The following is a 22388-nucleotide window of genomic DNA, read 5'->3' on the forward strand; positions in this document are numbered from 1 at the left end:
GGTGTTCTGTAATGATCCATAATGGTGGTGTTCTGCAATGATCCATAATGGTGGTGTTCTGTAATGATCCATAATGGTGTTGTTCTGTAATGATCCATAATGGTGGCGTTCTGTAATGATCCATAATGGTGTTATTCTGTAATGATTCATAATGGTGGTGTTCTGTAATGATTCATAATGGTGGTGTTCTGTAATGATCCATAATGGTGGTGTTCTGTAATGATCCATAATGGTGGTGTTCTGTAATGATCCATAATGGTGGTGTTCTGTAATGATCCATTATGGTGGTGTTCTGTAATGATCCATAATGGTGGTGTTCTGTAATGATCCATAATGGTGGTGTTCTGTAATGATCCATAATGGTGGTGTTCTGTAATGATCCATAATGGTGGTGTTCTGTAATGATCCATAATGGTGGTGTTCTGTAATGATCCATTATGGTGGTGTTCTGTAATGATCCATTATGGTGGTGTTCTGTAATGATCCATTATGGTGGTGTTCTGTAATGATCCATTATGGTGGTGTTCTGTAATGATCCATAATGGTGGTGTTCTGTAATGATCCATTATGGTGGTGTTCTGTAATGATCCATAATGGTGGTGTTCTGTAATGATCCATTATGGTGGTGTTCTGTAATGATCCATAATGGTGGTGTTCTGTAATGATCCATAATGGTGGTGTTCTGTAATGATCCATTATGGTGGTGTTCTGTAATGATCCATAATGGTGGTGTTCTGTAATGATCCATTATGGTGGTGTTCTGTAATGATCCATAATGGTGGTGTTCTGTAATGATCCATAATGGTGGTGTTCTGTAATGATCCATAATGGTGGTGTTCTGTAATGATCCATTATGGTGGTGTTCTGTAATGATCCATAATGGTGGTGTTCTGTAATGATCCATTATGGTGGTGTTCTGTAATGATCCATTATGGTGGTGTTCTGTAATGATCCATTATGGTGGTGTTCTGTAATGATCCATTATGGTGGTGTTCTGTAATGATCCATAATGGTGGTGTTCTGTAATGATCCATAATGGTGTTGTTCTGTAATGATCCATTATGGTGGTGTTCTGTAATGATCCATTATGGTGGTGTTCTGTAATGATCCATAATGGTGGTGTTCTGTAATGATCCATAATGATGGTGTTCTGTAATGATCCATAATGATGGTGTTCTGTAACGATCCATTATGGTGTTATTCTGCATGGACTCTTGGGCTGTGTCTCAATAGTCTAATTTGTCTTCCTCTACTTGTCTACATGTATAGGGAGTACGACCAACTTAATGTCCTTCCTGTATGGCTCTGCTTCCACCTATCCTGTGTTCTTCCAGATAATATGTGAAGGGGACTAGACAAGGAGAGGGGATGAAGATGCCCCCTTGGTCCTGTTTTAATACTTAACCCATGCATCCTTCCCTCCTTCAGGACTCAGTGAGGGGCTGTCCCAAGGAGATCCCTCACAACGAGAAGCTGCTGTCACTCAAATATGAGGTAAACCCTTGGGTGTGCTGTCTCCAGACCCCTTGGACCTGCTCTGAATGGTGTTCAACGTAGCTAATCAACGTTTTATAAATAAGACTTAACACAATGTTTATCATATTAATTGTTCCAAAAACATGAGCGCTATATTTACATGAAATCTGTTTTTGTTTAGTTGGTACTTTTATCAAGAGTCCAAAGTCCTCTCAGGGTCACCACGTGTCTATGAGCAGTATGGATTGTGTGAAAGTGAATGGTTTGTGTTTCAGAGTCTGGACTATGACAACAGTGAGAATCAGCTGTTTCTGGAGGAGGAGAGACGGATGAGCTTCTTAGTAAGTAGAGAACCCCCCCCTACACACACACACACACACACACACACACACACACACACACACACACACACACACACACACACACACGCGCTGACCCCCCCACCCCCCCCACACATTGATGTCCCCCCCCTCCCCCCTCTCCTCACTGCCCCCCCCCCCCCCCCCCCCACACACATTGATGCCCCCCCCCTCTCTCTCCCCTCTCTCCTCACTGACCCCCCCCCCATCTCTCTCCCCTCTCGTCCTCAGGGGTTCAAGTGTTTGGAGATCAGTCGGTGGGTGATCTGTGGTCTGATTGGCTTCCTGACTGGACTCATAGCCTGTTGCATCGATATCGCCGTGGAAAACCTGGCTGGGGTCAAGTACTTCGTTGTCAAACAGAGTATCCTTCCGCTCACTGACCTAGTCACAGAACTGTCATGTCCTTCCGCTCACTGACCCACATCACAGAACTGTCATGTCCTTCCGCTCACTGACCCACAGTTCAGAAGGTGTTCCATACTCTGAAATGTCATGTTAACTATTGTCTGTGTACCACTGTTGTCCCATCCTACATTGGTGGTCTGTGTTCCACAACAGACTGTCCTTCCTCTCACTCACCCACAGGTTAGTCATGTCCAGTTTTAGTTTCTGAAATCCCAGATCATGTTGGATTTTCTCGGCCAATCCCGGGAGGGTAGTCTTCAGAAGGACAACTCTCCCAACAAATCAAGAGTTTGGGTAGGCAGAGCTTACAAAGAATCCCCTCGGAAACATGACCGAAGCGGACACACGATGTGGAGGCAGATAGCTAGGCTCATTTTAGCCACAGCCAGCCGGTGGTTGTAAGCTTGTAACGCTAACATCATGTAAACTACTCACTGCAAAATACACACATTGAAAATATCCTCCGTGAGCTCCATCTAGCTAGCTAACAGGTTTGTTTACAGCAGGGCTCTGGATGGATTTTCTGGCACCCAACTTTGCCCTTTTCTCTCTGCCAAACTGGCATTGGTCTAAGTGCAGGCGTGTATGCTGGTGCATTGTGGGAGGTAGCCCCTAGAGAGACCAGGTCCAGTTCAGAGTTGTCTTTGTTCAGCCATTGACATTTGTCTCCAAATGAGTTTAGGAAAGTAAAGTGTACCTCTGCCACATCATGGATTCAGAGCTATCTATCTAATATAACTCAAAGGGTTTTCTTTAATGGAAGCTTCTCTAATGTCAAACATGTAAAGTGTGGTGTACCGCAGTGCAGCTCTCTAGGCCCTCCACTCTTTTCTATTTTTACCAATGACCTGGCATTAAACACAGCATTTGTGTCCATGTATGCTGATGATTCAACCATATACGTTAAGGGTTTCAGTGACTTCATTAGCTGTAGTTGCTGTAGTTGCTAGTTGTAGTGGCTGTTGATCAAGTTGAGAAGACTAAATTACTTGGTGTTACCTTAGAATGTAAACTGTCATGGTCAAAACGTATAGATTCAATCATTGTAAATATGGAGAGAGGTCTGTCCCTAATAAAGAGTTTCTCAGCTTTTTTTGACTCCACAAAGCAAGTCCTATAGTCTCTAGTTTATCTTATCTTGTTTATTGTCCAATCATATGGTCAAGTGCTGCAAAGAAAGACCAAGTTAAGCTGCAGTTAGCACAGAACAGAGCGGCACATCTTGCTCTTCATTGTAATCAGAGGGATAATATTAATACTATGCATGCCAGTCTCTCTTGGCTAAGAGTTGAGGAAAGACTGACTGTGTCACTTCTTGTTTTTATAAGGAACATTGTTGGAAATTCCAAAGTGTTTGCATAGTCAAGTTCCACACAGCTCTGACACACACACTTACCCCACCAGACATGCCACCAGGGGTCTTTTCACAGTCACCAGGTCCAGAACTAATTCAACATACAGTATTGTACAGAGCCATGAGTGCATGGAACTCCACATTTAGTTATGGTACAGCCTTATTCCCCCCCAAAATCTCATCTACACATAATACCCTGAAATTACAAAGTGAAAACTTTTTGGTTTGAAACTTTTACAAATCTAAATAAAAAAAGATACCTTATTTACATAAGTCTTCAGACCCTTTGCTATGAGACTCGAAATTGAGCTCAGGTGCATCCTGTTTCCATTGATCATCCTTGAGATGTTTCTACAACTTGATTGGAGTCCACCTGTGGTAAATAAAATGTATTGGACATTATTTGGGCGGCAGGTAGCCTAGTGGTTAGAGGGTTGGGCCAGTAACCGAAAGGTTGCTAAATCGAATCCCCGAGCTGACAAGGTAAAAATCTGTCGTTCTGCCCCTGAACAAGGCAGTTAACCCACTGTTCCTAGGCCGGCATTGTAAATATGAATTTGTCCTTAACTGACTTGCCTAGTTAAATAAAATTACATCTCTGGAGAGACCTGAAAATAGCTGTGCAGCAACACTCCCCATCCAACCTGACAGAGCTTGAGAGGATCTGCAGAGAAGAATGGGAGAAACTCCCCAAATACAGGTGTGCCAAGCTTGTAGTGTCATACCCAAGAAGATTCAAGGTTGTAGTCGCTGCCAAAGGGTCTGAATACTTATGGAAAGATATTTGCAAAAATGTCAAAGAATCTGCTTCTGCTTTGTCATTGTGGGGTGTTGTGTGTGGATTAAGGAAATGTTATCCATTTTAGAATAAAGCTGTATTGTAACAACATGTGGAAGAATGGACTGTATGTGTAACTGGTAGATGGGCACACAGACTACATGTTTTCACATGTCTGTAAAAGTATTTTGTATTTTGTCTGTAATGTCTTTTTTGTTATGTCGTAACACTAGCTGTCCCCATTGGCGTGTGCTAATGAGGCTCCTAATATATACAATCAAAACCTTATTGGTCAGAATTCGGCCAATCATCCCCACTAATTTAAATATGTAGCCCTTCAGACAAAAGATCATTATGCCATAGAGGTCCAGTGTCCTGCTCTGTGGTTGGTCGGGGAGGGCTGGACCTTGCAGCGTGGTGGCGTGTGATTGGTTGTTTGTTACCTGTCCTTGACCCTCTGCCCCCGTCCCAGACATCGAGAAGTTTACGGAGGTGGGAGGTCTCTCCATCTCTCTCATCCTCTGGGCTGTGCTGAACTCGGCCTTCGTCATGGTGGGCGCTGTCATAGTGGCGTTCTTCGAGGTAAGAGGGAGACGAGGAGTGTGTGTGTGTAGCCTTTTGAGGTAAGTGTGCGTGTGTGTGTGTGTTGCGTGCGCGCAGGTATGAAACTAGTGCACACTGCTGGGCAGGTGGGGGTTTGAATTGAGCCTTGGTTAATCATAGTCTAATAACAAGCTGTGCGAACCACCGTGTTAGACTACAGTCTGTTGGCCCTGGGGTGGCGGACCACCGTGTTAGACTACAGTCTGAACCACCGTGTTAGACTACAGTCTGTTGACCCTGGGGTGGCGGACCACCGTGTTAGACTACAGTCTGAACCACCGTGTTAGACTACAGTCTGAACCACCGTGTTAGACTACAGTCTGTTGGCCCTGGGGTGGTGGACCACCGTGTTAGACTACAGTCTGAACCACCGTGTTAGACTACAGTCTGTTGGCCCTGGGGTGGTGAACCACCGTGTTAGACTACAGTCTGAACCACCGTGTTATACTACAGTCTGTTGGCCCTGGGGTGGTGAACCACCGTGTTAGACTACAGTCTGAACCACCGTGTTAGACTACAGTCTGAACCACCGTGTTAGACTACAGTCTGTTGGCCCTGGGGTGGTGAACCACTGTGTTAGACTACAGTCTGTTGGCCCTGGGGTGGTGGACCACCGTGTTAGACTACAGTCTGTTGGCCCTGGGGTGGTGGACCACCGTGTTAGACTACAGTCTGTTGGCCCTGGGGTGGTGGACCACCGTGTTAGACTACAGTCTGTTGGCCCTGGGGTGGTGGACCACCGTGTTAGACTACAGTCTGTTGGCCCTGGGGTGGTGAACCACCGTGTTAGACTACAGTCTGAACCACCGTGTTAGACTACAGTCTGTTGGCCCTGGGGTGGTGGACCACCGTGTTAGACTACAGTCTGAACCACCGTGTTAGACTACAGTCTGAACCACCGTGTTAGACTACAGTCTGTTGGCCCTGGGGTGGTGAACCACCGTGTTAGACTACAGTCTGTTGGCCCTGGGGTGGTGAACCACCGTGTTAGACTACAGTCTGTTGGCCCTGGGGTGGTGGACCACCGTGTTAGACTACAGTCTGAACCACCGTGTTAGACTACAGTCTGTTGGCCCTGGGGTGGTGAACCACCGTGTTAGACTATAGTCTGAACCACCGTGTTAGACTACAGTCTGTTGGCCCTGGGTGGGTGAACCACCGTGTTAGACTAAAGTCTGAACCACCGTGTTAGACTACAGTCTGTTGGCCCTGGGGTGGTGAACCACCGTGTTAGACTATAGTCTGTTGACCTTGGGGTGGCGGACCACCGTGTTAGACTACAGTCTGGACCACCGTGTTAGACTACAGTCTGAACCACCGTGTTAGACTACAGTCTGTTGGCCCTGGGGTGGTGAACCACCGTGTTAGACTACAGTCTGTTGGCCCTGGGGTGGTGAACCACGGTGTTAGACTACAGTCTGTTGGCCCTGGTGTGGTGGACCACCGTGTTAGACTACAGTCTGTTGGCCCTGGGGTGGTGGACCACCGTGTTAGACTACAGTCTGAACCACCGTGTTAGACTACAGTCTGTTGGCCCTGGGGTGATGAACCACCGTGTTAGACTACAGTCTGAACCACCGTGTTAGACTACAGTCTGTTGGCCCTGGTGTGGTGGACCACCGTGTTAGACTACAGTCTGTTGGCCCTGGTGTGGTGGACCACCGTGTTAGACTACAGTCTGTTGGCCCTGGGGTGGTGGACCACCGTGTTAGACTACAGTCTGTTGGCCCTGGGGTGGTGAACCACCGTGTTAGACTAAAGTCTGAACCACCGTGTTAGACTACAGTCTGTTGGCCCTGGGGTGGTGGACCACCGTGTTAGACTACAGTCTGTTGGCCCTGGGGTGGCGGACCACCGTGTTAGACTACAGTCTGTTGGCCCTGGGGTGGTGAACCACCGTGTTAGACTACAGTCTTAACCACCGTGTTAGACTACAGTCTGTTGGCCCTGGGGTGGTGAACCACTGTGTTAGACTACAGTCTGTTGACCCTGGGGTGGTGAACCACCGTGTTAGACTACAGTCTGTTGGCCCTGGGGTGGTGGACCACCGTGTTAGACTGCAGTCTGTTGGCCCTGGGGTGGTGGACCACCGTGTTAGACTACAGTCTGTTGGCCCTGGGGTGGTGGACCACCGTGTTAGACTACAGTCTGTTGGCCCTGGGGTGGTGGACCACCGTGTTAGACTACAGTCTGTTGGCCCTGGGGTGGTGAACCACCGTGTTAGACTACAGTCTGAACCACCGTGTTAGACTACAGTCTGGACCACCGTGTTAGACTACAGTCTGTTGGCCCTGGGGTGGTGGACCACCGTGTTAGACTACAGTCTGAACCACCGTGTTAGACTACAGTCTGAACCACCGTGTTAGACTACAGTCTGTTGGCCCTGGGGTGGTGGACCACCGTGTTAGACTACAGTCTGATCTCTATGACTGGAACTAACATCTCTCTCTCTCTCCTCAGCCAGGAGCAGCAGGAAGTGGTATACCCCAGATAAAGTGTTATCTGAACGGAGTGAAGATACCCCGGGTGGTAAGACTCAAGGTAAACTGATCACTGGCTGCTCAGAGACAAATATTACATCTAAGCCCACATCTTTTAAATGTTCTTGTTGTTGGCAGTAGGAATGATGTATCTTATGAGGCAAAGATATCAGATATTATATATAGGTCAGGGGTCACTCTTTCTGTCTGTGTGTGTGTTTCCTCTCTGTCTGTGTGTGTGTTTCCTCTCTCTGTCTGTGTGTGTGTTTCCTCTCTCTGTCTGTGTGTGTGTTTCCTCTCTCTGTCTGTGTGTGTGTTTCCTCTCTCTGTCTGTGTGTGTGTTTCCTCTCTCTGTCTGTGTGTGTGTTTCCTCTCTCTGTCTGTGTGTGTGTTTCCTCTCTGTCTGTGTGTGTGTTTCCTCTCTCTGTCTGTGTGTGTGTTTCCTCTCTCTGTCTGTGTGTGTGTTTCCTCTCTGTCTGTGTGTGTGTTTCCTCTCTGTCTGTGTGTGTGTTTCCTCTCTGTCTGTGTGTGTGTTTCCTCTCTGTCTGTGTGTGTGTTTCCTCTCTGTCTGTGTGTGTGTTTCCTCTCTGTCTGTGTGTGTGTTTCCTCTCTGTCTGTGTGTGTGTTTCCTCTCTGTCTGTGTGTGTGTTTCCTCTCTCTGTCTGTGTGTGTTTCCTCTCTCTGTCTGTGTGTGTGTTTCCTCTCTCTGTCTGTGTGTTTCCTCTCTGTCTGTGTGGGTGTTTCCTCTCTGTCTGTGTGTGTGTTTCCTCTCTGTCTGTGTGTGTGTTTCCTCTCTGTCTGTGTGTGTGTTTCCTCTCTGTCTGTGTGTGTGTTTCCTCTCTGTCTGTGTGTGTGTTTCCTCTCTGTCTGTGTGTGTGTTTCCTCTCTGTCTGTGTGTGTGTTTCCTCTCTGTGTTTGTTTTTCCTATCTCTGTGTGTGTTTCCTGTGTGTTCTACAGACCCTAGTGGTGAAGGTGTGTGGTGTGATCTGCTCTGTCGCCGGAGGACTCGCTGTCGGGAAGGTAAACACTATAGGGATGTGTGTGTGTGAATGTACGTATGAGTTTGTCTGTGTGTGTGTGTGCATGTACGTATGAGTTTGTGTGTGTGTGTGCATGTACGTATGTGTGTGTATTCATTGTCTTGTGGTGAGTAGGGCTGTGACGGTTATGGATGTTGGTAATTGGCCAGATGACAGTAATAGAACATGAGTCCTGGTTCAAGTCAGTTCATTATTACGTTCCTCAGCAGCAAACAATTAATGTCACTCAGGCAGAAGAGGGAGCTAACAAAGAGTCATTCATCTAAACAACCAGAAGGAAACAGGTCTGGTTTTAGGAGGGGTTCTGAAAGACACTCATGGGGGTGTCCTCTGAATGTTGACTAGCAACAACAACTGGGACCTACAAGACACCCACCGTGAGACCCACTACATTTACCAAGAACAGGCAAACTATATAAAAACCCACACCAAACTGAAAGACAGGAAGCAAACCACAAAGTTGGAGGAAAACAAAATCAGGGAAAACAGATAAAGGAATGTTTAACAATCAAATAGGGAGAGACAACTAAATGTGTTAACCCTCCACATCTATCAAGACAACTAGAGGAGTTAACCCTCCACATCTATCAAGACAACTAGAGGAGTTAACCCTCCACATCTATCAAGACAACTGAAGGAGTTAACCCTCCACATCTCTCAAGACAACTAAAGGTGTTAACCCTCCACATCTATCAAGACAACTAAAGGAGTTAACCCTCCACATCTACCAAGACAACTAAAGGAGTTAACCCTCCACATCTATCAAGACAACTAGAGGAGTTAACCCTCCACATCTATCAAGACAACTAGAGGAGTTAACCCTCCACATCTACCAAGACAACTAGAGGAGTTAACCCTCCACATCTATCAAGACAACTAGAGGAGTTAACCCTCCACATCTACCAAGACAACTAGAGGAGTTAACCCTCCACATCTATCAAGACAACTAGAGGAGTTAACCCTCCACATCTATCAAGACAACTAGAGGAGTTAACCCTCCACATCTATCAAGACAACTAAATGTGTTAACCCTCCACATCTACCAAGACAACTAAATGTGTTATCCCTCCACAGCTATCAAGACAACTAAAGGTGTTAACCCTCCACATCTATCAAGACAACTAAAGGTGTTATCCCTCCACATCTATCAAGACAACTAGAGGAGTTAACCCTCCACATTTATCAAGACAACTAGAGGAGTTAACCCTCCACATTACCAAGACAACTAAAGGAGTTAACCCTCCACATCTATCAAGACAACTGGAGCACTGGGCCAAACTCTCTTAAATATCACCTGGGCCAGACTCTCTTAAATAGCACTTGGGCCAGACTCTCTTAAATATCACCTGGGCCAGCCGCTCTTAAATATCGCCTGGGCCAGACGCTCTTAAATATCACCTGGGCCAGACACTCTTAGCTATCACCTGGGCCAGACACTCTTAGCTATCACCTGGGCCAGACACTCTTAACTATCACCTGGGCCAGACACTCTTAACTATCACCTGGGCCAGACACTCTTAACTATCACCTGGGCCAGACACTCTTAACTATCACCTGGGCCAGACACTCTTAAATATCACCTGGGCCAGACACTCTTAAATATCACCTGGGCCAGACACTCTTAACTATCACCTGGGCCAGACACTCTTAAATATCACCTGGGCCAGACACTCTTAAATATCACCTGGGCCAGACACTCTTAAATATCACCTGGGCCAGCCTCTCTTAAATATCACCTGGGCCAGACACTCTTAAATATCACCTGGGCCAGACACTCTTAAATATCACCTGGGCCAGACACTCTTAAATATCACCTGGGCCAGACACTCTTAAATATCACCTGGACCAGACACTCTTAAATATCACCTGGGCCAGACACTCTTAAATATCACCTGGGCCAGACACTCTTAAATATCACCTGGGCCAGACACTCTTAAATATCACCTGGGCCAGACACTCTTAAATATCACCTGGGCCAGACACTCTTAAATATCACCTGGACCAGACACTCTTAAATATCACCTGGACCAGCCTGGTGAAACACCTTCCCACTAATGAGATGACCAACCAGTGTGTATCTGATGGCCCTGTGTGTGTGTGTGTGTGTGTGTGTGTGTGTGTGTGTGTGTGTGTGTGTGTGTGTGTGTGTATGACGGCCTCTGTCTCCCTTCCCATAATCCTGTAGGAAGGTCCCATGATCCACTCTGGTGCCGTGGTGGCAGCAGGAGTCTCCCAGGGACGCAGTACCTCCCTGAAGAAAGACTTCAAGGTAGGAGGGTGTTGGACAGTCTGGTTGTAACAGGTTCTCTTAACATGTAGAGGACATGGTTTTTAATGTGTGGTATCTACTGTCTAACAGGTTCTCTACATGTGGAGGACATGGTGTTTAATGTGTGGTATCTACTGTCTAACAGGTTCTCTACATGTGGAGGACATGGTGTTTAATGTGTGGTATCTACTGTCTAACATGTTCTCTACATGTAGAGGACATGGTGTTTAATGTGTGGTATCTACTGTCTAACATGTTCTCTACATGTGGAGGACGTAGTGTTTAATGTGTGGTATCTACTGTCTAACAGGTTCTCTACATGTGGAGGACATGGTGTTTAATGTGTGGTATCTACTGTCTAACATGTTCTCTACATGTAGAGGACATGGTGTTTAATGTGTGGTATCTACTGTCTAACAGGTTCTCTACATGTGGAGGACATGGTGTTTAATGTGTGGTATCTACTGTCTAACAGGTTCTCTACATGTGGAGGACATGGTGTTTAATGTGTGGTATCTACTGTCTAACAGGTTCTCTACATGTAGAGGACATGGTGTTTAATGTGTGGTATCTACTGTCTAACAGGTTCTCTACATGTGGAGGACATGGTGTTTAATGTGTGGTATCTACTGTCTAACAGGTTCTCTACATGTGGAGGACATGGTGTTTAATGTGTGGTATCTACTGTCTAACAGGTTCTCTACATGTGGAGGACATGGTTTTTAATGTGTGGTATCTACTGTCTAACATGTTCTCTACATGTGGAGGACATGGTGTTTAATGTGTGGTATCTACTGTCTAACATGTTCTCTACATGTGGAGGACATGGTGTTTAATGTGTGGTATCTACTGTCTAACAGGTTCTCTACATGTAGAGGACATGGTGTTTAATGTGTGGTATCTACTGTCTAACATGTTCTCTACATGTAGAGGACATGGTGTTTAATGTGTGGTATCTACTGTCTAACATGTTCTCTACATGTGGAGGACGTAGTGTTTAATGTGTGGTATCTACTGTCTAACAGGTTCTCTACATGTGGAGGACATGGTGTTTAATGTGTGGTATCTACTGTCTAACATGTTCTCTACATGTGGAGGACATGGTGTTTAATGTGTGGTATCTACTGTCTAACATGTTCTCTACATGTGGAGGACATGGTGTTTAATGTGTGGTATCTACTGTCTAACATGTTCTCTACATGTGGAGGACATGGTGTTTAATGTGTGGTATCTACTGTCTAACAGGTTCTCTACATGTAGAGGACATGGTGTTTAATGTGTGGTATCTACTGTCTAACATGTTCTCTACATGTAGAGGACATGGTGTTTAATGTGTGGTATCTACTGTCTAACATGTTCTCTACATGTGGAGGACGTAGTGTTTAATGTGTGGTATCTACTGTCTAACATGTTCTCTACATGTAGAGGACATGGTGTTTAATGTGTGGTATCTACTGTCTAACATGTTCTCTACATGTAGAGGACATGGTGTTTAATGTGTGGTATCTACTGTCTAACATGTTCTCTACATGTAGAGGACATGGTGTTTAATGTGTGGTATCTACTGTCTAACATGTTCTCTACATGTGGAGGACATGGTTTTTAATGTGTGGTATCTACTGTCTAACATGTTCTCTACATGTAGAGGACATGGTGTTTAATGTGTGGTATCTACTGTCTAACATGTTCTCTACATGTGGAGGACGTAGTGTTTAATGTGTGGTATCTACTGTCTAACATGTTCTCTACATGTGGAGGACGTAGTGTTTAATGTGTGGTATCTACTGTCTAACATGTTCTCTACATGTTCTCTCACTCTGTGTGTATAACATGTTCTCTCTCTGTGTGTGTATAACATGTTCTCTCTCTGTGTGTGTATAACATGTTCTCTCTCTGTGTGTGTATAACATGTTCTCTCTCTGTGTGTGTAGATCTTTGAGTATTTCCGTCGAGACACAGAGAAGAGGGACTTTGTATCAGCAGGAGCGGCTGCAGGAGTGTCTGCTGCTTTTGGAGCACCAGTCGGTACACACACTACGCACAACATGTCCCACTCAGCACCACTGCTAAGCATACTACTGTCATGACTTTCTAAATGTTCCTCCCAATAAAGTTTTCACCTGACTCTCTCTCTCTCTCTTTCCCCCCTCCCTTCCTCTTTATTCCAGGTGGTGTTTTGTTCAGTTTGGAGGAGGGGGCTTCTTTCTGGAACCAGATGCTCACATGGAGGATAGTAAGTACAGGAGAGGAGAGGAAGGCTTGGCTCAGTCTGATGTCTGCAGGAGAGGAGAGGAGGGGAGATGTTGGGTAGAATGAAAGTTGGAAAAGACCAGATTGTCTCGTTCACTGCCAAGTGGAAAGTAGAGTAGGGACTAGCAGACGTGTTGTGTTCTCCTTCCTTTATCAGGTGAAGCTTAATGTCCTCTCTCTCTCTCTCCCTCTCTCCCTCTCTCTCTCTCTCTGTCTCTCTCTCTCTCTCTGTCTCTCTCTGTCTCTCTCTCTCTCTCTCTCTCTGTCTCTCTGTCTCTCTGTCTCTCTCTCTCTCTCTGTCTCTCTCTCTGTCTCTCTCTCTCTCTCTGTCTCTCTCTCTCTCTCTGTCTCTCTCTCTGTCTCTCTCTCTCTCTCTCTCTGTCTCTCTCTCTCTCTCTCTCTCTCTCTCTCTCTGTCTCTCTCTCTCTCTCTCTGTCTCTGTCTCTGTCTCTGTCTCTGTCTCTGTCTCTGTCTCTGTCTCTGTCTCTGTCTCTGTCTCTCTCTCTCTCTCTCTGTCTCTCTCTCTCTCTCTCTGTCTCTCTCTCTCTCTCTCTGTCTCTCTCTCTCTCTCTCTCTCTCTCTCTCTCCTCTCTTCCCTCCCCCCCTATCTCTTCTCTCTACTCTCTACTCTCTCTCTCTGTCTCTCTCTCTCTCTCTCTCTCTCCTCTCTTCCTTCCCCCCCTCTATCTCTACTCTCTACTCTCTCTCCCCTCCCTCCCTCCCTCCCTCCCTCTATTCCTCTCCAGTTCTTTGCGTCCATGATCTCAACATTCACTCTGAATTTCTTCCTGTCCATCTACAATAAGAAACCTGGAGATCTCTCCAGCCCTGGTCTTATCAACTTCGGACGCTTCGAGAGTGACGTGAGTGTCTGTCTGTCTGTCTGTCTGTCTGTCTGTCTGTCTGTTATTGTGTCTAGTCCTAAACCCTCTGTTATCTCTCTGTCTACAGTGTGTCTAGTCCTAAACCCTGTGTTATCTCTCTGTCTACAGTGTGTCTAGTCCTAAACCCTGTGTTATCTCTCTGTCTGTTATTGTGTCTAGTCCTAAACCCTGTGTTATCTCCCTGTCTACAGTGTGTCTTGTCCTAAACCCTGTGTTATCTCTCTGTCTGTTATTGTGTCTAGTCCTAAAACCTGTGTTATCTCTTTGTCTACAGTGTGTCTAGTCCTAAACCCTGTGTTATCTCTCTGACTACAGTGTGTCTAGTCCTAAACCCTGTGTTATCTCTATGTATGTTATTGTGTCTAGTCCTAAACCCTGTGTTATCTCTCTGTCTGTTATTGTGTCTAGTCCTAAACCCTGTGTTATCTCTCTGTCTACAGTGTGTCTAGTCCTAAACCCTGTGTTATCTCTCTGTCTGTTATTGTGTCTAGTCCTAAACCCTGTGTTATCTCTCTGTCTGTTATTGTGTCTAGTCCTAAACCCTGTGTTATCTCTCTGACTACAGTGTGTCTAGTCCTAAACCCTGTGTTATCTCTCTGTCTACAGTGTGTCTAGTCCTAAACCCTGTGTTATCTCTCTGTCTACAGTGTGTCTTGTCCTAAACCCTGTGTTATCTCTCTGTCTGTTATTGTGTCTTGTCCTAAACCCTGTGTTATCTCTATGTCTGTTATTGTGTCTAGTCCTAAACCCTGTGTTATATCTCTGTCTGTTATTGTGTCTAGTCCTAAACCCTGTGTTATCTCTCTGTCTGTTATTGTGTCTAGTCCTAAACCCTGTGTTATCTCTCTGTCTGCAGTGTGTATAGTCCTAAACCCTGTGTTATCTCTGTCTACAGTGTGTCTAGTCCTAAACCCTGTGTTATCTCTCTGTCTACAGTGTGTCTAGTCCTAAACCCTGTGTTATCTCCCTGTCTACAGTGTGTCTAGTCCTAAACCCTGTGTTATCTCTCGGTCTACAGTGTGTCTAGTCCTAAACCCTGTGTTATCTCTGTCTGCAGTGTGTATAGTCCTAAACCCTGTGTTATCTCTCTGTCTACAGTGTGTCTAGTCCTAAACCCTGTGTTATCTCTCTGTCTACAGTGTGTCTAGTCCTAAACCCTGTGTTATCTCCCTGTCTACAGTGTGTCTAGTCCTAAACCCTGTGTTATCTCCCTGTCTACAGTGTGTCTAGTCCTAAACCCTGTGTTATCTCTCTGACTACAGTGTGTCTTGTCCTAAACCCTGTGTTATCTCTCTGTCTGTTATTGTGTCTAGTCCTAAATCCTGTGTTATCTCTCTGTCTACAGTGTGTCTAGTCCTAAACCCTGTGTTATCTCTCTATCTACAGAGTGTGGCCTACAACCTCTATGAGATTCCCTTGTTCATTGTAATGGGAGCTGTAGGTAAGAACCCACTGCTAGTCTAGATGTGCTGTTTTATAGGACCCGTGTTGGTCCTCCCTCTACAGTAGGGTTAGTCTGACCTTCACACAGGTGACATGAAAAAGGCAGAGGCTTGTGTTACTCATATAGGTGGTTGTCATAGCTACCTTACTTATGTATGTGGTTGTCATAGCTACCTGAGTTACTCATATAGGGGGTTGTCATAGCTACATTACTCATAGGTGGTTGTCATAGCTACCTCACTCATATAGGTGGTTGTCATAGCTACCTTAGGTACTCATGTATGTGGTTGTCTTAGCTACCTTAGGTACTCATATAGGTGGTTGTCTTAGCTACCTTAGGTACTCATATAGGTGGTTGTCTTAGCTACCTGAGTTACTCATATAGGTGGTTGTCATAGCTACCTTAGGTACTCATATAGGTGGTTGTCTTAGCTACCTGAGTTACTCATATAGGTGGTTGTCATAGCTACCTTAGGTACTCATATATGTGGTTGTCTTAGCTACCTGAGTTACTCATATATGTGGTTGTCATAGCTACCTGAGTTGACTGCACTTGACTGTGAGGCCCAGTTCCAAATGGACCCCTAGACCCTACACCCCTATGCACTAGTGGAGATCTGAGAGGATTTGACAGGTGTACGAAACATGGTTATGACTCCATCTTGCCTTCTGATAGGCTTGGTGAATGTTTAATCATATTGCTTCTACCAATCAAATCCTCTCAGATCTCCACCAAGTGCACAGGGTTTAGGGGTCCATTTGGGATTGGGCCTCTATGGTCTCTATGGATAAGAGTGTTGCTAAATGACCAACATGTACATTTTATATGTTGTCTTTCTATATGTCCATCTAAAACAGGTGGACTGCTGGGAGCTCTGTTCAATATCCTCAACTACTGGCTGACAATATTCAGGATCAGGTAACTGTTCAATATCCTCAACTACTGGCTGACTATATTCAGGATCAGGTTACTGGCTGACTATATTCAGGATCAGGTTACTGGCTGACTGTATTCAGGATCAGGTTACTGGCTGACTATATTCAGGATCAGGTAACTGTTCAATATCCTCAACTACTGGCTGACTATATTCAGGATCAGGTTACTGGCTGACTATATTCAGGATCAGGTTACTGACTGACTGTATTCAGGATCAGGTTACTGGCTGACTGTATTCAGGATCAGGTTACTGGCGGACTGTATTCAGGATCAGGTTACTGGCTGACTCTATTCAGGATCAGGTTACTGGCGGACTGTATTCAGGATCAGGTTACTGGCTGACTGTATTCAGGATCAGGTTACTGGCGGACTGTATTCAGGATCAGGTTACTGGCTGACTATATTCAGGATCAGGTAACTGTTCAATATCCTCAACTACTGGCTGACTATATTCAGGATCAGGTAACTGTTCAATATCCTCAACTACTGGCTGACTGTATTCAGGATCAGGTTACTGGCTGACTGTATTCAGGATCAGGTTACTGGCTGACTATATTCAGGATCAGGTAACTGTTCAATATCCTCAACTACTGGCTGACTGTATTCAGGATCAGGTTACTGGCTGACTATATTCAGGATCAGGTAACTGTTCAATATCCTCAACTACTGGCTGACTGTATTCAGGATCAGGTTACTGGTTGACTATATTCAGGATCAGGTAACTGTTCAATATCCTCAACTACTGGCTGACTGTATTCAGGATCAGGTTACTGGCTGACTATATTCAGGATCAGGTAACTGTTCAATATCCTCAACACCTGGCTGACTATATTCAGGATCAGGTAACTGTTCAATATCCTCAACTACTGGCTGACTATATTCTGGATCAGGTTACTGGCTGACTATATTCAGGATCAGGTTACTGTTCAATATCCTCAACTACTGGCTGACTGTATTCAGGATCAGGTAACTGTTCAATATCCTCAACTACTGGCTGACTATATTCAGGATCAGGATCAATACCCTCAACTACTGGCTGACTATATTCAGGATCAGGTAACTGTTCAATATCCTCAAGTACTGGCTGACTGTATTCAGGATCAGGTTACTGGCTGACTATATTCAGGATCAGGTTACTGTTCAATATCCTCAACTACTGGCTGACTGTATTCAGGATCAGGTTACTGGCTGACTATATTCAGGATCAGGTTACTGTTCAATATCCTCAACTACTGGCTGACTATATTCAGGATCAGGTTACTGGCTGACTATATTCAGGATCAGGTTACTGTTCAATATCCTCAACTACTGGCTGACTATATTCAGGATCAGGTTACTGGCTGACTATATTCAGGATCAGGTTACTGGCTGACTATATTCAGGATCAGGTTACTGGCTGACTATATTCAGGATCAGGTAACTGTTCAATATCCTCAACTACTGGCTGACTGTATTCAGGATCAGGTTACTGTTCAATATCCTCAACTACTGGCTGACTGTATTCAGGATCAGGTTACTGTTCAATATCCTCAACTACTGGCTGACTGTATTCAGGATCAGGTTACTGGCTGACTATATTCAGGATCAGGTAACTGTTCAATATCCTCAACTACTGGCTGACTGTATTCAGGATCAGGTTACTGGCTGACTATATTCAGGATCAGGTTATTGGCTGACTATATTCAGGATCAGGTAACTGGCTGACTGTATTCAGGATCAGGTAACTGTTCAATATCCTCAACTACTGGCTGACTGTATTCAGGATCAGGTTACTGTTCAATATCCTCAACTACTGGCTGACTATATTCAGGATCAGGTTACTGGCTGACAATATTCAGGATCAGGTAACTGTTCAATATCCTCAACTACTGGCTGACTGTATTCAGGATCAGGTTACTGGCTGACTATATTCAGGATCAGGTAACTGTTCAATATCCTCAACTACTGGCTGACTATATTCAGGATCAGGTTACTGTTCAATATCCTCAACTACTGGCTGACTGTATTCAGGATCAGGTTACTGGCTGACTATATTCAGGATCAGGTAACTGTTCAATATCCTCAACTACTGGCTGACTATATTCAGGATCAGGTTACTGTTCAATATCCTCAACTACTGGCTGACTGTATTCAGGATCAGGTTACTGGCTGACTATATTCAGGATCAGGTAACTGTTCAATATCCTCAACTACTGGCTGACTGTATTCAGGATCAGGTTACTGGCTGACTATATTCAGGATCAGGTAACTGTTCAATATCCTCAACTACTGGCTGACTATATTCAGGATCAGGTAACTGTTCAATATCCTCAACTACTGGCTGACTGTATTCAGGATCAGGTTACTGGCTGACTGTATTCAGGATCAGGTTACTGGCTGACAATATTCAGGATCAGGTTACTGTTCAATATCCTCAACTACTGGCTGACTGTATTCAGGATCAGGTTACTGGCTGACTGTATTCAGGATCAGGTTACTGGCTGACTATATTCAGGATCAGGTAACTGTTCAATATCCTCAACTACTGGCTGACTGTATTCAGGATCAGGTTACTGTTCAATATCCTCAACTACTGGCTGACTGTATTCAGGATCAGGTAACTGTTCAATATCCTCAACTACTGGCTGACTATATTCAGGATCAGGTTACTGGCTGACTGTATTCAGGATCAGGTTACTGTTCAATATCCTCAACTACTGGCTGACTATATTCAGGATCAGGTTACTGGCTGACAATATTCAGGATCAGGTTACTGGTTGACTATATTCAGGATCAGGTTACTGGCTGACTATATTCAGGATCAGGTTACTGGCTGACTATATTCAGGATCAGGTTACTGTTCAATATCCTCAACTACTGGCTGACTATATTCAGGATCAGGTAACTGTTCAATATCCTCAACTACTGGCTGACTATATTCAGGATCAGGTTACTGGCTGACTATATTCAGGATCAGGTTACTGGCTGACTGTATTCAGGATCAGGTTACTGGCTGACTATATTCAGGATCAGGTAACTGTTCAATATCCTCAAATACTGGCTGACTATATTCAGGATCGGGTTACTGACTGACTGTATTCAGGATCAGGTTACTGGCTGACTGTATTCAGGATCAGGTTACTGGCGGACTGTATTCAGGATCAGGTTACTGGCTGACTCTATTCAGGATCAGGTTACTGGCGGACTGTATTCAGGATCAGGTTACTGGCTGACTGTATTCAGGATCAGGTTACTGGCGGACTGTATTCAGGATCAGGTTACTGGCTGACTATATTCAGGATCAGGTAACTGTTCAATATCCTCAACTACTGGCTGACTATATTCAGGATCAGGTAACTGTTCAATATCCTCAACTACTGGCTGACTGTATTCAGGATCAGGTTACTGGCTGACTGTATTCAGGATCAGGTTACTGGCTGACTATATTCAGGATCAGGTAACTGTTCAATATCCTCAACTACTGGCTGACTGTATTCAGGATCAGGTTACTGGCTGACTATATTCAGGATCAGGTAACTGTTCAATATCCTCAACTACTGGCTGACTGTATTCAGGATCAGGTTACTGGTTGACTATATTCAGGATCAGGTAACTGTTCAATATCCTCAACTACTGGCTGACTGTATTCAGGATCAGGTTACTGGCTGACTATATTCAGGATCAGGTAACTGTTCAATATCCTCAACACCTGGCTGACTATATTCAGGATCAGGTAACTGTTCAATATCCTCAACTACTGGCTGACTATATTCAGGATCAGGTAACTGTTCAATATCCTCAACTACTGGCTGACTGTATTCAGGATCAGGTTACTGGTTGACTATATTCAGGATCAGGTAACTGTTCAATATCCTCAACTACTGGCTGACTGTATTCAGGATCAGGTTACTGGCTGACTATATTCAGGATCAGGTAACTGTTCAATATCCTCAACACCTGGCTGACTATATTCAGGATCAGGTAACTGTTCAATATCCTCAACTACTGGCTGACTATATTCTGGATCAGGTTACTGGCTGACTATATTCAGGATCAGGTTACTGTTCAATATCCTCAACTACTGGCTGACTGTATTCAGGATCAGGTAACTGTTCAATATCCTCAACTACTGGCTGACTATATTCAGGATCAGGATCAATACCCTCAACTACTGGCTGACTATATTCAGGATCAGGTAACTGTTCAATATCCTCAAGTACTGGCTGACTGTATTCAGGATCAGGTTACTGGCTGACTATATTCAGGATCAGGTTACTGTTCAATATCCTCAACTACTGGCTGACTGTATTCAGGATCAGGTTACTGGCTGACTATATTCAGGATCAGGTTACTGTTCAATATCCTCAACTACTGGCTGACTATATTCAGGATCAGGTTACTGGCTGACTATATTCAGGATCAGGTTACTGTTCAATATCCTCAACTACTGGCTGACTATATTCAGGATCAGGTTACTGGCTGACTATATTCAGGATCAGGTTACTGGCTGACTATATTCAGGATCAGGTTACTGGCTGACTATATTCAGGATCAGGTAACTGTTCAATATCCTCAACTACTGGCTGACTGTATTCAGGATCAGGTTACTGTTCAATATCCTCAACTACTGGCTGACTGTATTCAGGATCAGGTTACTGTTCAATATCCTCAACTACTGGCTGACTGTATTCAGGATCAGGTTACTGGCTGACTATATTCAGGATCAGGTAACTGTTCAATATCCTCAACTACTGGCTGACTGTATTCAGGATCAGGTTACTGGCTGACTATATTCAGGATCAGGTTATTGGCTGACTATATTCAGGATCAGGTAACTGGCTGACTGTATTCAGGATCAGGTAACTGTTCAATATCCTCAACTACTGGCTGACTGTATTCAGGATCAGGTTACTGTTCAATATCCTCAACTACTGGCTGACTATATTCAGGATCAGGTTACTGGCTGACAATATTCAGGATCAGGTAACTGTTCAATATCCTCAACTACTGGCTGACTGTATTCAGGATCAGGTTACTGGCTGACTATATTCAGGATCAGGTAACTGTTCAATATCCTCAACTACTGGCTGACTATATTCAGGATCAGGTTACTGTTCAATATCCTCAACTACTGGCTGACTGTATTCAGGATCAGGTTACTGGCTGACTATATTCAGGATCAGGTAACTGTTCAATATCCTCAACTACTGGCTGACTATATTCAGGATCAGGTTACTGTTCAATATCCTCAACTACTGGCTGACTGTATTCAGGATCAGGTTACTGGCTGACTATATTCAGGATCAGGTAACTGTTCAATATCCTCAACTACTGGCTGACTGTATTCAGGATCAGGTTACTGGCTGACTATATTCAGGATCAGGTAACTGTTCAATATCCTCAACTACTGGCTGACTATATTCAGGATCAGGTAACTGTTCAATATCCTCAACTACTGGCTGACTGTATTCAGGATCAGGTTACTGGCTGACTGTATTCAGGATCAGGTTACTGGCTGACAATATTCAGGATCAGGTTACTGTTCAATATCCTCAACTACTGGCTGACTGTATTCAGGATCAGGTTACTGGCTGACTGTATTCAGGATCAGGTTACTGGCTGACTATATTCAGGATCAGGTAACTGTTCAATATCCTCAACTACTGGCTGACTGTATTCAGGATCAGGTTACTGTTCAATATCCTCAACTACTGGCTGACTGTATTCAGGATCAGGTAACTGTTCAATATCCTCAACTACTGGCTGACTATATTCAGGATCAGGTTACTGGCTGACTGTATTCAGGATCAGGTTACTGTTCAATATCCTCAACTACTGGCTGACTATATTCAGGATCAGGTTACTGGCTGACAATATTCAGGATCAGGTTACTGGTTGACTATATTCAGGATCAGGTTACTGGCTGACTATATTCAGGATCAGGTTACTGGCTGACTATATTCAGGATCAGGTTACTGTTCAATATCCTCAACTACTGGCTGACTATATTCAGGATCAGGTAACTGTTCAATATCCTCAACTACTGGCTGACTATATTCAGGATCAGGTTACTGGCTGACTATATTCAGGATCAGGTTACTGGCTGACTGTATTCAGGATCAGGTTA

The 22388-nt window shown here is 44.6% G+C and overlaps 1 protein-coding gene across 1 annotated transcript in view; it reads left to right on the plus strand.

Annotated features, from left to right (window-relative positions):
- clcn7 (chloride channel 7) overlaps positions 1 to 22388 on the plus strand; it is a 108821-nt gene that overhangs the window by 41702 nt on the left and 44731 nt on the right. Inside the window, exons 3-14 of the mRNA XM_055897631.1 lie at positions 1429 to 1494; positions 1752 to 1817; positions 2067 to 2199; positions 4848 to 4957; positions 7439 to 7519; positions 8417 to 8479; positions 10685 to 10768; positions 12700 to 12793; positions 12937 to 13001; positions 13765 to 13881; positions 15289 to 15343; positions 16204 to 16264. Of these exons, the coding sequence (XP_055753606.1) occupies positions 1429 to 1494; positions 1752 to 1817; positions 2067 to 2199; positions 4848 to 4957; positions 7439 to 7519; positions 8417 to 8479; positions 10685 to 10768; positions 12700 to 12793; positions 12937 to 13001; positions 13765 to 13881; positions 15289 to 15343; positions 16204 to 16264 (995 nt within the window). The remainder of the gene's footprint in view (positions 1 to 1428; positions 1495 to 1751; positions 1818 to 2066; positions 2200 to 4847; positions 4958 to 7438; positions 7520 to 8416; positions 8480 to 10684; positions 10769 to 12699; positions 12794 to 12936; positions 13002 to 13764; positions 13882 to 15288; positions 15344 to 16203; positions 16265 to 22388) is intronic.

This window comes from Salvelinus fontinalis, chromosome 2 (assembly GCF_029448725.1).
Source record: "Salvelinus fontinalis isolate EN_2023a chromosome 2, ASM2944872v1, whole genome shotgun sequence".
Taxonomy (NCBI): domain Eukaryota; kingdom Metazoa; phylum Chordata; class Actinopteri; order Salmoniformes; family Salmonidae; genus Salvelinus; species Salvelinus fontinalis.